The sequence below is a fragment of the Leptopilina heterotoma genome, unplaced genomic scaffold, assembly GCF_015476425.1.
Source record: "Leptopilina heterotoma isolate Lh14 unplaced genomic scaffold, ASM1547642v1 Lhet_76, whole genome shotgun sequence".
NCBI lineage: Eukaryota > Metazoa > Arthropoda > Insecta > Hymenoptera > Figitidae > Leptopilina > Leptopilina heterotoma.
In genome coordinates, this window is record NW_025111175.1 from 1,395,247 (window position 1) to 1,407,116 (window position 11,870).

The 11,870-nt window shown below is 33.5% G+C and overlaps 3 protein-coding genes across 3 annotated transcripts in view; all 3 read left to right on the forward strand.

The window, feature by feature from the left end:
• LOC122510866 (GATA zinc finger domain-containing protein 14-like) overlaps nt 1-4,497 on the forward strand; it is a 93,723-nt gene extending 89,226 nt beyond the window's left edge. Inside the window, exon 3 of the mRNA XM_043625805.1 lies at nt 2,485-4,497. Coding sequence (XP_043481740.1) covers nt 2,485-4,497 — 2,013 coding nt within the window. The remainder of the gene's footprint in view (nt 1-2,484) is intronic.
• Nucleotides 4,498-5,613: 1,116 nt separating this feature from the next.
• LOC122510867 (sarcoplasmic reticulum histidine-rich calcium-binding protein-like) lies at nt 5,614-8,793 on the forward strand. Its single transcript, XM_043625807.1, has 4 exons — nt 5,614-5,791; nt 5,854-7,478; nt 8,180-8,401; nt 8,464-8,793. Exons 1-4 carry the CDS (start codon nt 5,614-5,616, stop codon nt 8,791-8,793), a joined length of 2,355 nt encoding a protein of 784 aa, XP_043481742.1.
• On the forward strand, nt 8,790-9,871 carry LOC122510868 (Y' element ATP-dependent helicase YEL077C-like). The gene is made up of 2 exons (XM_043625808.1): nt 8,790-9,284; nt 9,335-9,871. Exons 1-2 carry the CDS (start codon nt 8,790-8,792, stop codon nt 9,869-9,871), a joined length of 1,032 nt encoding a protein of 343 aa, XP_043481743.1.
• The last annotated feature ends 1,999 nt before the right edge of the window (nt 9,872-11,870 follow it).

An 11,870-nucleotide genomic window follows, 5' to 3' on the forward strand; every position in this document is an offset into this window, starting at 1 on the left:
TAAAAATATTCACAATTAAGTTATTAATTTCGATTTTCAAAAATATTTTCAGAAATAAATTTTAAATTGTAGATTTTGTGAATTTTTTTTTCTTTAAATCAATTTTCAAAAACAAGCTGCAAGGTCCCTTTTTATTTTTTTATGATTCTAAATACAATAAAAAATTGAGTGATTAAAATCTTAAAATAAAAATCTAAAACGACAATTATTATTTAAAAAAATTTATAATAAACATATTGATAGTGTTTTATAGCAAATATGTAAAAACTATTTTTTTAATCTCAATAAAAATAATAAAAATCTCATTCTGTAGAAATTGTTGAGCAAGCTCAACAATGAGCAAGCTCAACAAAAAGAAAGAGATTTTTCATTCTTTGAAAAAAATAAGAATAATAATTGTCAAAGTGAAAAAAACTGATTACATAATATCTAAAAGTATAATATATTCCATATAAATATTTATCCCCCCAAAAGATATTACCACAGACATAATTTACGTACAAAAACAAAATCAAGATTTTCAACAACTGATACTATAAGGGATAACGCTGGACATAATATTTTATATAGGGTCAAACAAACATTGTATAAAATTAACATAATTAAATGCGGAATCCTATTAAAATTTAATAATAATCGTTTACACAATCTCAAAATTGCTGTTACAATCACAAGGAAAAGGGTTTTTAGTGCAAACTGTTCAAGCGAAGAGCGAGGGAGTAACAATTATGTGGAAGAAAAAAAAATCTGTGTCTTTTTTTTATCATTTTAGTACCGTTCACTTTCCATCAGTAATAATAATCAAAGATTACAACTACTATTACTACTTCTACTCTCCTACAAAACTACTACTACTACTACTTCGACTATTATCATTATTATTATTACTATCATCATCACCACTACCACTACTACTTTCGCCAATAAAAATCTTGATAGCAATAAAATAAACTTACACAATACAATATTGTTCAAATGTTTCGGTTCGTTTTATAATTACTCTTCGGTTTATAGCAGAAATTGTGAAAATATTATCACTTCCGTTATTACTCTTCATTATCAAGAGTTTTACTTTCGTCTTTTAAAACTTTTCTTTCTAATTATTCCGCTCGAAAATCAATGAGACGAAGCGGCAATTACAACACACAAATGCGAATCGAAAAAGTATTTTCAAAATGAAACCGTAATTAATAATATTAACGAATAATATTAATCAATTAATAATATTAATGAACAATATTAATTACAATTATTAATTACAAAAAAGGTTAATAATTATAAAATAAAAAATGTTAAAAATAAAATTAATTACAATCAATAATATTCATTGAATAATAAATAAATATGCCAAGAACTTAATGTTCTTCTTTCTCCAAATAATTAAATTCCACTCTCCTTTTAAGTAAAATACGTTAAATTATTAATAATATTGTATTTTATTTAAAGCCATCTAGTTTCAACAGTATGAAATGTATTTTTTGATTAAATTAATTGAGTACAGCGCCGGATGAAAATTTAATTTTCGAGAAAGTGATTTTCAGAGGAAACTTTATTTCATTAAAGTCCCTCATCAGAGTGTTGATTCTATATATATTTTATAATTGAAATCATCGTTTCTAACACATTTATATACTGTACATGGGATACTCTTTCCGTTTAAAACACAACGTGAATATAAGAATTTGCATTTTATTCAAATCTTAATAAATTTACTTATAAAATTCCGGTGTAAATTTTTTCGTGGAATTTCTATAAACTAGTTTTTAATCATTTATATTTTTAATATATTTTTATTAATATATTCTTATTAATACAAAATATTATTAATAATATTTTAATATAGTAATAGTAATATTATTATTAATAATAATAGTAATATTATTATTAATAATAATAATAATATTATTATTACTTTTTTTAATAATTTGATAAACAAATTTGAAAAATATATAAATGTAGAGTGAACCTGTCCGAAAGTGAATTAAGCAAAAAAATAATTCTTAAACAAGTTTTTAATTTTTAATTTCAATTATCGAAAATGTGAAAAATTATTTCTTGAGTATTGTTGGAGATTTTCAACTTTAATCACTTTAAGGACGAGTTTACACTATTGGGGTAAGTTGTAAATCATTTCTTGATTGTCAATCAGCATTTAGAGCAACAAAAAAAAATAGTAGCTTGAGTAGTTAATTTATGTATTTAATTAATTATTAAATACTGTAATTCGAAATTTGATATCTCGTTAATGACACGACACTATCACATTTATTATTAAGTTTTGTTACTAATTTTAATCAATTCGGTAGAGCATTTTATAGCACTCTTAGAAATATTTGGTATACTTTTGGGAATATTTGGTAAAGTTAGAAATAATTGGTAATCTTATAAATATTCTTGGTAATTTTATAAATATTTGGTATTTATAGAAGTAGATGATTAAGTATTGTATTTTCAATAGATGAAATGTGTTTTAGTTAATTATAGCTACAACAAATATCACTATTGCAGGCATGGTTTCTAATCCTGGCACTTCTGGCTACTGCGTGCCAAACAACTGCTCAAGAACTTACAATGATAAATAAGAAGTCATTGCAGCATCCAATTGTAGAAATAGTAACACTAAGAGCACCTAGACAACTTCAACCAATCATTCATCTCAGGAAGCAACAACCATTTTACAATATTATTCAAACACCCAAAAATATTTCCTACAAGCGACAGCTGGGTCATTTAGGACTTGGGAATTATCGAACCCTTTCTTTCGTAACGCCAGGACCATATCAACGAGGCTTTAAATCCATGTTATTCAAGGCAAACTACACTCCAACTGCAAAGTTGTCAGTGACCGCAAAACCCGATATTATCAAGAAAAGAAATCACTACTATTACGAACCCATGCCTTGGTACAACCATAAAATCACCGCCAACAATTACCAACAGAACCAAAAACATTACGCCGACTATGGCTACTATCACAAAAACAATCAACTGAATGATATTTTTAAAGACAATTCACTCACCGATAAGGGTTACAAGTACACCTATTATGACTACAACCATAAACATGGTCATACGAGTCAGCAGAATCATATCCACGGTCATCATCACCAAGGCCATCATCACCACAAACATGGTCACTATCAAGATCACCATCACACTCACGAGGAGAACCACAACGAGCAACATACTCACGATCACAAACACGACAACAATCACCAACACACTCACAACCATCAAAACGATCACAAACACGAGCACGGCCATCATCACAACCACGGTCATCAACACCACTCCCAACACGAACACCACGAGGAGCACAAACACGTCGCCGAGCACCACCACCATCACAAACACACCCACCACAACGAGCACCATCATCACCACGAACACCACCACCACAACGAACATCATCATCACCACACTCACAAGGAAACCGAAACACACCACCACCACCACGGTCACGAGCACGAACAGAACCACAAACACGAGCACCAACAGCAGCACCAACACCACCACGGCCACGAACACAAACACGATCACCACGAGGACCACAAACACGAGCACAAGGAGCAGCACCAACAGAATCACGAACACGACCACAAGCACGCTCATCAAGAGGAGCACAAACACGGACACCTCGAGTTTCACCACCACAAACAAGAACACCTACACAAGGAGGATCATAACGAGGAGCACAAACACGAACACCAAGAGGCTCATCGACACGACCATGACGAGGAGCACCAGCACAAGCATCATCACGCCCACCAGGAGGAGCACAAACACGAACATCACCAGGACCACAAGCACCAGCATCTCGAGAATCACAAACACCAACATCAGGAAAATCACAAACACGAACATCACGAGAGTCACAAACACGGACATCTGCATAAAGAGGATCACAAACACGATCATGAGCATAAGCACCATCATCACGAACAGCACAAACACGAAGCGAACCATAAACATAACGAGGGGCACAATCATCATCACAATCATGATCATGAACATGACCACAAACATAAAAATCACCACGGACATACTCATGGACATAATCATGGACATAATCATCAAAATGAACATCATAATCACCAGAGTGTACATCACAATGGACATAGTCTTTACAACGGACACGGTCATAATCACCATCAGAAATATCACGAGCTTATTCATCCAACTTATTCAGGAATAAATATCAACGATCTTCTTGGAAAATATAATCCCTATTTACTGAATAATGATAATAATAATTTTGCTTCGTACGCGAGTGGTTCTGCCGAATACATTCTTCCTGACGAGAGTGCACCAATTGTAGCAAGCGCACCCAATATAGAAAGGACACCTCTTGTAGCAAGTTCATCCATTGTATCCGCTTCCGTAACTACAAACGCACCAATTACTGTAACAACCTCTCTTAACCGAACCTCTATTAACCCAACAAAAGTTAAACCAGCAAAGAAGAATAGTGCCTTTATTATTCGAGTTAAAAGTTAAAGGTAGAAAACTGAAATTACATTACCATTTTAGAATTTATTTCGAGACATGAATTTTTGTCAATTTTTCTTTTATATAATATTTCTGTACCAACTGCACTTGGAGAAAAATTTTATTTAAAATAATTATTATTTTATTAATAAATAATTTGCTTATTTTATTAATAAGTAATTAATTTAGTTATTTTATCAACTAAACTAACTAATTTAATTATTTTCTTAATAAATAACTCGTTTAATTTTCTCTATTAATAAATAATTATTTCAATTATTTATTAATTTAAATTTATGACAAACTGAGAGTGGAGAAATTTCTGTATTATTTTATTGAATATATATGAAAAGATGCAGTTTTACCCTTGCAGTAGTTTTCTTGTCGAGAGGAAATATGAATTATAAACTACTGCTATCATATTGATTGCCAATACTTTTGTACTAGTTACCTATTATTAGCCGATTTCAAGTTACTTTAACTTATTGACTGAAGTTTAATTTTATTCTTTGATACAAGTTCAGTACATTCCTTACAATAAATACATTTCAAATCTGTCATTAAAATTTTTAATAAAAGAAACTATAAATCAGATTCTACTTATTATTTTTACAGAAGTCGAGCATCTTTTCATGTAATGAATTATTATTACAGTTTTTTTTACAATTAGATTTTTTTAATGGTAAGTGTAATAAATATTTTTTCCTGACTCAGTTGCTTTCAATTGCTGTTAAAAAACTGTTGTTTTCAGTAAATTTGATACACTGTAGGTAGTAAATTGTTAGTTAGTTTTGTAGTTAATAAATTCGTAGTTAGTAAGTTTACAGTTTATAAATGAGTAGTTAGTAAATTTACAGATAGTAGACTAGTAGTTAGTAAATTTACCTTTAAAAAATTTGTAGTTAGTAAATTAGATATTGTAGTTATTAAATTGTAACATATGTAAATATATTATTTGTATAAAAATTTATGACGTATTTGAAATTGTAGTAATAATTTATTTTCAAACTAAACCTACAACCTTCTAATTTCTAAATTAAAAAATCTTTTATTCCTAAATGGATATATTTTAATTTTTAATTCTTCCACAAAATGAACAACTTTTTTACAAATTCAGAATTAAGAATGTTTTATACAAAAAAGGTAGAAACGAGTGTAAAATTAAAAACTAAAAGTAGTCTACAGTGCAAAACAATACAACAACAAAAATCGTTACGTGAAGTGAATAGTAAAGTGAGAAACAACATAAACGCAACAATTATCAGCACACTCGACACTATCACTCAACATTTGACACTCACAGGTTAATATATCAATTTAAATAAAATATTTACTAAAATTTAAATATTCGAATTCATTCTAAAGAAAATCGTACGTTACCATTACAGAAGTGGCTGCTGGTCCTTGGTTTGCTAGCAGCGAGTGACCTGATAGCTAGCGAAGATCCAAGATCAAAGAACTCGAAGTTTCAATTTTCCCAACCACTTGGTTACAATTCAGCGAAACCGGTTCACAAATCGAAAATCCCTTCGTTTCTATTTGGAAACGAAAAAAACAGCCAAAGACGACAATTAGGTCATCATCTCGGTAAATTGAGGCAAAGTCTCTCCCAGGCGTTGCCCTTCCAACAAAAAGGAGTTCACGAGGGCGGATTGGCTCCGCTATTCCTCAGAGGAAATGGAATCAGTTCTCATCAGGAGGAAAATTTACCACAGCCAACCATAAGAACCTTTCTCAGTCATCTTGATCATCACGGACATCACCACCACTCGGCTCATCATCATAAACATGGTCACCACCATCATTCTAAACACGATCACAAACACAAACACCACGATGACCATCATCATCACCATGGACATCATCACGATCACAAACATGGACATCACCACAAAGCCGATCACAAACACCACCATGGACACAAACATCATGACCATCATCATCACAAACACGACCATCATCAGCACCACAAGCACGGACATCATCACAAGCATGGTCACCATCACCATGAAGATCACAAGCATGGTCATCATCACAAACACGGTCATAAGCACGGCCATCATCACAAACACGGTCATCATGAGCACCACAAGCACGGACATCATCACCACTCGAAACACGAGCATCATGAAGATCATAAGCACCATGGTGAACATCATCATCACCACAAACACGCCCATCACAATAAACACCATCATCATCACGATCATCACCACCACAACGAACATCATCACCATCATGCCCACAAGGAAACCGAAAGTCACCACCATCATCACGGTCACGAGCACAAGGAGGAACACAAACACGAGCACAAGCAAGACCACAAGCATCATCATCACGAGGAACACAAACACGGACATCATGAAGAGCACAAACACCACCACCACCAGGATCATCACCATAAACACGGACATGAACACAAACACGGTCACCATGAGGAGCACAAACATGGTCATCATCAACATCATCATCACAAACATCATGAAGAGCACAAACACGGTCATCACGAGGAACACAAACACGAGCACAAGGAGGATCACCATCATAAGCATCACGAGGAACACAAACACGAGCACAAGGAGGACCACCATCATAAGCATCACGAGGAACACAAACACGAGCACAAGGAGGATCACCATCATAAACATCATGAACATCACAAACATCATGAACACCATCATCACAAACACGGTCATCATCACAAACAAGAGCACAAACATGGTCACGAACACAAACACGGTCACGGTCATCACGAACACCACAAGCACCACGAGGATCATAAACATCACGAGAAACACAAGCACCATGGTCATCATGGTCACAAACACGGTCACAATCATCACAATCACCACAAGCATCATCATCACGAGGATCAACATCACAAACATCACGCCGGTCATGAACATCATGCATTCGAGGAACATCTTATCCAAGCCAATGGAAATTTTGGTGATCGTTTTCAACCCGACACTGTTTTCCCCGAGGAAAGTGTATCAATTCCAGTGGCAATCTCCAAAGAATTTCCCTCGAATTTTGGTGATAAATTCAAAAATTTACGATAAACAGAGACTTTTAGAAGATTCTTCTTACACGCACCTGCATGCAATCTTGGGTAAAATGTTATACGCACGAATTTTATAGTCGCTCAACTTTTATTTACCTTCGTGTCATCTCTCGTCAACAAAGAGTGCATTAGAAAATGCAGTTACCACTTCTGACTGAATTCATTTTTCAAATGACTTTTTTATGATAGATAATGATTAAAATTGTACTTAGAATTGACGCCGGATTATTTCCTAGTACGCACCATAATCAACAAGTGTTTTTCACTTTAGTAAATAATCGAAAGTCTGATATTGTTATTATTTAGGCTAGTGATATTTTTATATTTTTGTAAATTCTGTATCTGTTATATTTACTTAAATAAAAATTAATAATTGTAATTGGTAATTTTAATTGATAATTAAAATTGATACTTTTAATATAATAATTAAATCCAATGGGAGATTATTTTTAAAAAATGTATTATGATTGAAACGGTAGAATTTTTTTTAAGGTTTTGTTAATGATCAATGATACAATCTAGCAAAGAATACAAGATTTAAAAAATCTCTTAAAATCGGAGAATTTTTCCTTTCATAGAATTAAAGTAAAAACAAAATAATAAAAATGCGAACAATTGTTATTGCAGACATCAATATGGGTCCTCGGGCTATTAGCAGCAGCCGGTTTGGCAGCTGGACTAGATCCAAAAGCGACAATTCTAGAACCAGCTCAGCCTGTAATCTTATCAACAGAACAACCACGAACAATAAGGCAATTAAAAACTGAGAAACAATTCGGTAGTCATCAAAAAAGACAACTCGATGACTTCATTGGCGGTTTTGATGACAATTCGCCTCTGGAATCACCAGTGCCAATCGACTTTGATCTAAAAAACAATGACTCACCAGAAATCGGAGGCTTGAAAATAAGTCGCAATCATTACAACACTTTCGAACATCATGGTCATCATGGTCATCACGACCATCACGATCATCACGCTCACCACCATCACAAACATGGTCACAAACACGACAACAAACACGATCACAAACACGGCCACCACCATCATCACGGACACAAACACGGTCACCATCATCACCACAAACATGGTCATCATCACAAAGGCGACCACAAACACGGTCACCATCACAAACACCACGACGATCATCACCACAAACACGACCACCATCACCACCACAAACACGGACACCACGAGGGTCACAAACACCACCACGATCAGCACCACAAACACGACCATGATCACAAACACGGACACAAACACGGTCACAAGCACGGTCACCACCACGGACATCACCACGGTCACCATCACGAACACCACTCGAAACACGAACACCACGAGGAACACAAACATCACGGCGAACACCATCACCACCACAAACACGCCCATAAAAACGAGCACCATCACCACCACGATCATCACCACGTCAACGAACACCACCACCATCACACCCACAAAGAAAAAGAAAGTCACCACCACCACCACGGTCACGAGCACAAAGAGGAACACAAACACGGTCACAAACACGGACACCATCACGGTCACCACCATCACCACAAACACGGACACCACGAGAAACACCACCATGGCCACCACGAGGAACACAAACACAAGCACGGCGAGGAACACAAACACGGACACCACCATCACCACAAACACGGCCACCACGAAGACCACCATCACAAGCACGGACACCACCACAAACACGGACATCACGAACACCACAAGCACGGTCACCACGAACACCACAAACACGGACATCACGAAGACCATCACCACAAGCACGGTCATCACCACAAACACGGACATAAGGAGGACCACCACCATCATCATCACGAGGACCACAAACACCATCACCATGAGGATCACAAGCACCACCATCACGAGCATCACAAACACGGACATCATCACAAACAGGAACACAAACACGGACACGACCACAAACATCATCACGATCATCATGAACACCACAAGCATCATGAGGATCATAAACATCACGAGGGACACAAACACAAGCACGATCATCATCATGGCCACAAACATCATCATGACGATCATCACAAGCACAAGCATCATGAGGATCATCATCACAAGCATCACGAGGATCATCATCATCATGAGTTTGAGAAACATTTACATCATTCGCACGGTCATAAGGGTTTCGAAAATAGTTTCGGTGGCGCGCCACCTATTGGGGAGTATATCTTTCCCGATGCGAGTATACCAATTGGTTCGAAGACAACGCCTATTGTAGCGCCGAAATTTGTCAAGAATTTGAAGATTGTCGAGAGCAGTAGTCCCTTCCCGACGCGAATATGACGACACGGTGGAAATCGATTTTAAACTGGAAAGGAATTGTATTCCTTTGAGAGGATTACCGAAACTTACCGAAACACTGAAGAAAAATTGGAAAATCTTCTTTTTAGAATTTAAAGTATCTCATTTTAAGCTGAAACGTCTGTTCAATCAGAATGATTTCTTTCTTGCTACCAAGGATTTAATTTGTTAAACTAACTGAATTACGATGCAACATTTTTGAGATAAACTTTTGCTGAATCTTTCCCTAGAATTTTTGTTGTGAATTCCAGTATTTTTTGTACTGAATTTAAGACAAATTGCTTCGACACTTTCAAAAGAAAATTTTATCATCTTTGACAACGAATTTTTGGAAACTGTCAACGACTATATTTACTGAATTTAAGACAATTATGATGCAACATCTTGAAGAAAACTTTACTCATTTTCGTTGCTAAAATTTTATTCCAATTGTCAGTATTTTCTCTACTAAATTTAAGACAATTATGAAACTATATTTTGGGATCAACTTTTTGCATTTGCTCAACAGATGTTAATTGTGACTTACAGTATTTTTTTACTGAATTTAAAACAATTTATGGAAAGTTATTTTTGGATTAAACTTTGTGGATTTTAGCAGCGGATATTTATTGTGACTTTCAGAATTTTTTGCACTGAATTTAAGACAATATGAATCGATATCTTTAAGCCAAAAATTGTACATTTTCTCAGCGGATTTTTTTGGTACTAATCACGATTTTATTTACTGATTTGAAAACATTTAAGTTTCAACATTTTTAAATAAAAATTTATTAATTTTCTCAACAGGATTTTTATTCTGATTGTCAGTATTTTTGCGCTGAATTTAAGATAAATTATGATTCGATATCATTATGGAAAACTTTGTTCATTTTATCAGCGGATTTTTATTCTGATTGTCAACATTTTCATGGAATATTTTTAAAAAATTTTCAACATTTTCGACAGGATTTTTCTTATTTCGTTTTAGCGTTTTTTTTTCAATTTTAGACGAATTTTAAAATAAGATTTTCTAATTATTTTCCTGTGAAGTTAAAGCAATTTTTTTTTCGTTATCTCGTCGAAAAGTCGCTGGTCGACTTGGAGTGCATTGGAAAAGACGCATTTACTAAATAAAGAGGCAACAATTTTTATTTTTCTATTTTTCTACGAATTCTTTTCTCGATTGTAGCCAATTGTCGAAGCTTGACTTTTTCCGACGAATTTGCACAATTTTTCAACAATATTTTTCTCTACATATGGTACTTGAAACGAAAATCTTTCACGCACCGAGTCTCTTTAATAGTTATTTTTTTATAATTTTTTATTTTACCAAAAAAAAAAAAAATTGAGTAGCCAACAAAATTGTCTTTGACACACACTTGAACTTTGTTACCATTATTGTTGTACTTTTCTATCACAATTGCAGAAATAAAATGTCACTGCCAATTAAAGGTATTTTTATTTCCTCCTATTTATTTCCCTTCTTTTGAAAATGTAAATCCAAAAAAAAGAAACGAAAATAATTCAAAAATATTCTTATAAAGTCTTTAGCAAAAAATATTTCAGGAATATTAAAAAATTTCAGTAATGTTCTTTAAAAAATGAAAATTTTTTTAGATTAGTTATTAATATAAAAATTTTTCTGTAATATTTGCAGAAATATTTTCCTCAAATATTAAACTAAAAAGAATAAAAAAATAAAAAAATAAAAGATTAAACTAAACATAAGACTAATAGCAAAAAATTGTAAATTTAAATATTATACAAGTCTAAATTATAAAGATTTTCAATATTAAAATGAATATTTTGAATAAATATTATCAACAAAAAAACAAATATTATTAAAAAATTTTATCGATAAGAAGCACTCTATCAAAAATCGTAAATTTAAATTAAAAAAAAAGAATGAAATACAACAAAATGCATTCATTTTGAAAAGTTAGTTTGCCAACAATTGTCTGAAAATCCGGTCAATTTGGCAGCAAGTTACCATTTGGTGTAT

Excerpts from the sequence above, each read along its gene's own strand:
- LOC122510868 (XM_043625808.1), top strand. The coding sequence starts at position 8,790 with ATGATCACAAACACGGACACAAACACGGTCACAAGCACGGTCACCACC. Across the intron at positions 9,285-9,334 it reads TCACGAACACCACAAGCACG|CACGGTCATCACCACAAACA; the intron begins GTCACCACGAAC and ends CATCACCACAAG.
- LOC122510867 (XM_043625807.1), top strand. The coding sequence starts at position 5,614 with ATGTTTTATACAAAAAAGGTAGAAACGAGTGTAAAATTAAAAACTAAA. Across the intron at positions 5,792-5,853 it reads TCAACATTTGACACTCACAG|AAAATCGTACGTTACCATTA; the intron begins GTTAATATATCA and ends TTCATTCTAAAG. Across the intron at positions 7,479-8,179 it reads CTGTTTTCCCCGAGGAAAGT|ACATCAATATGGGTCCTCGG; the intron begins GTATCAATTCCA and ends TTGTTATTGCAG.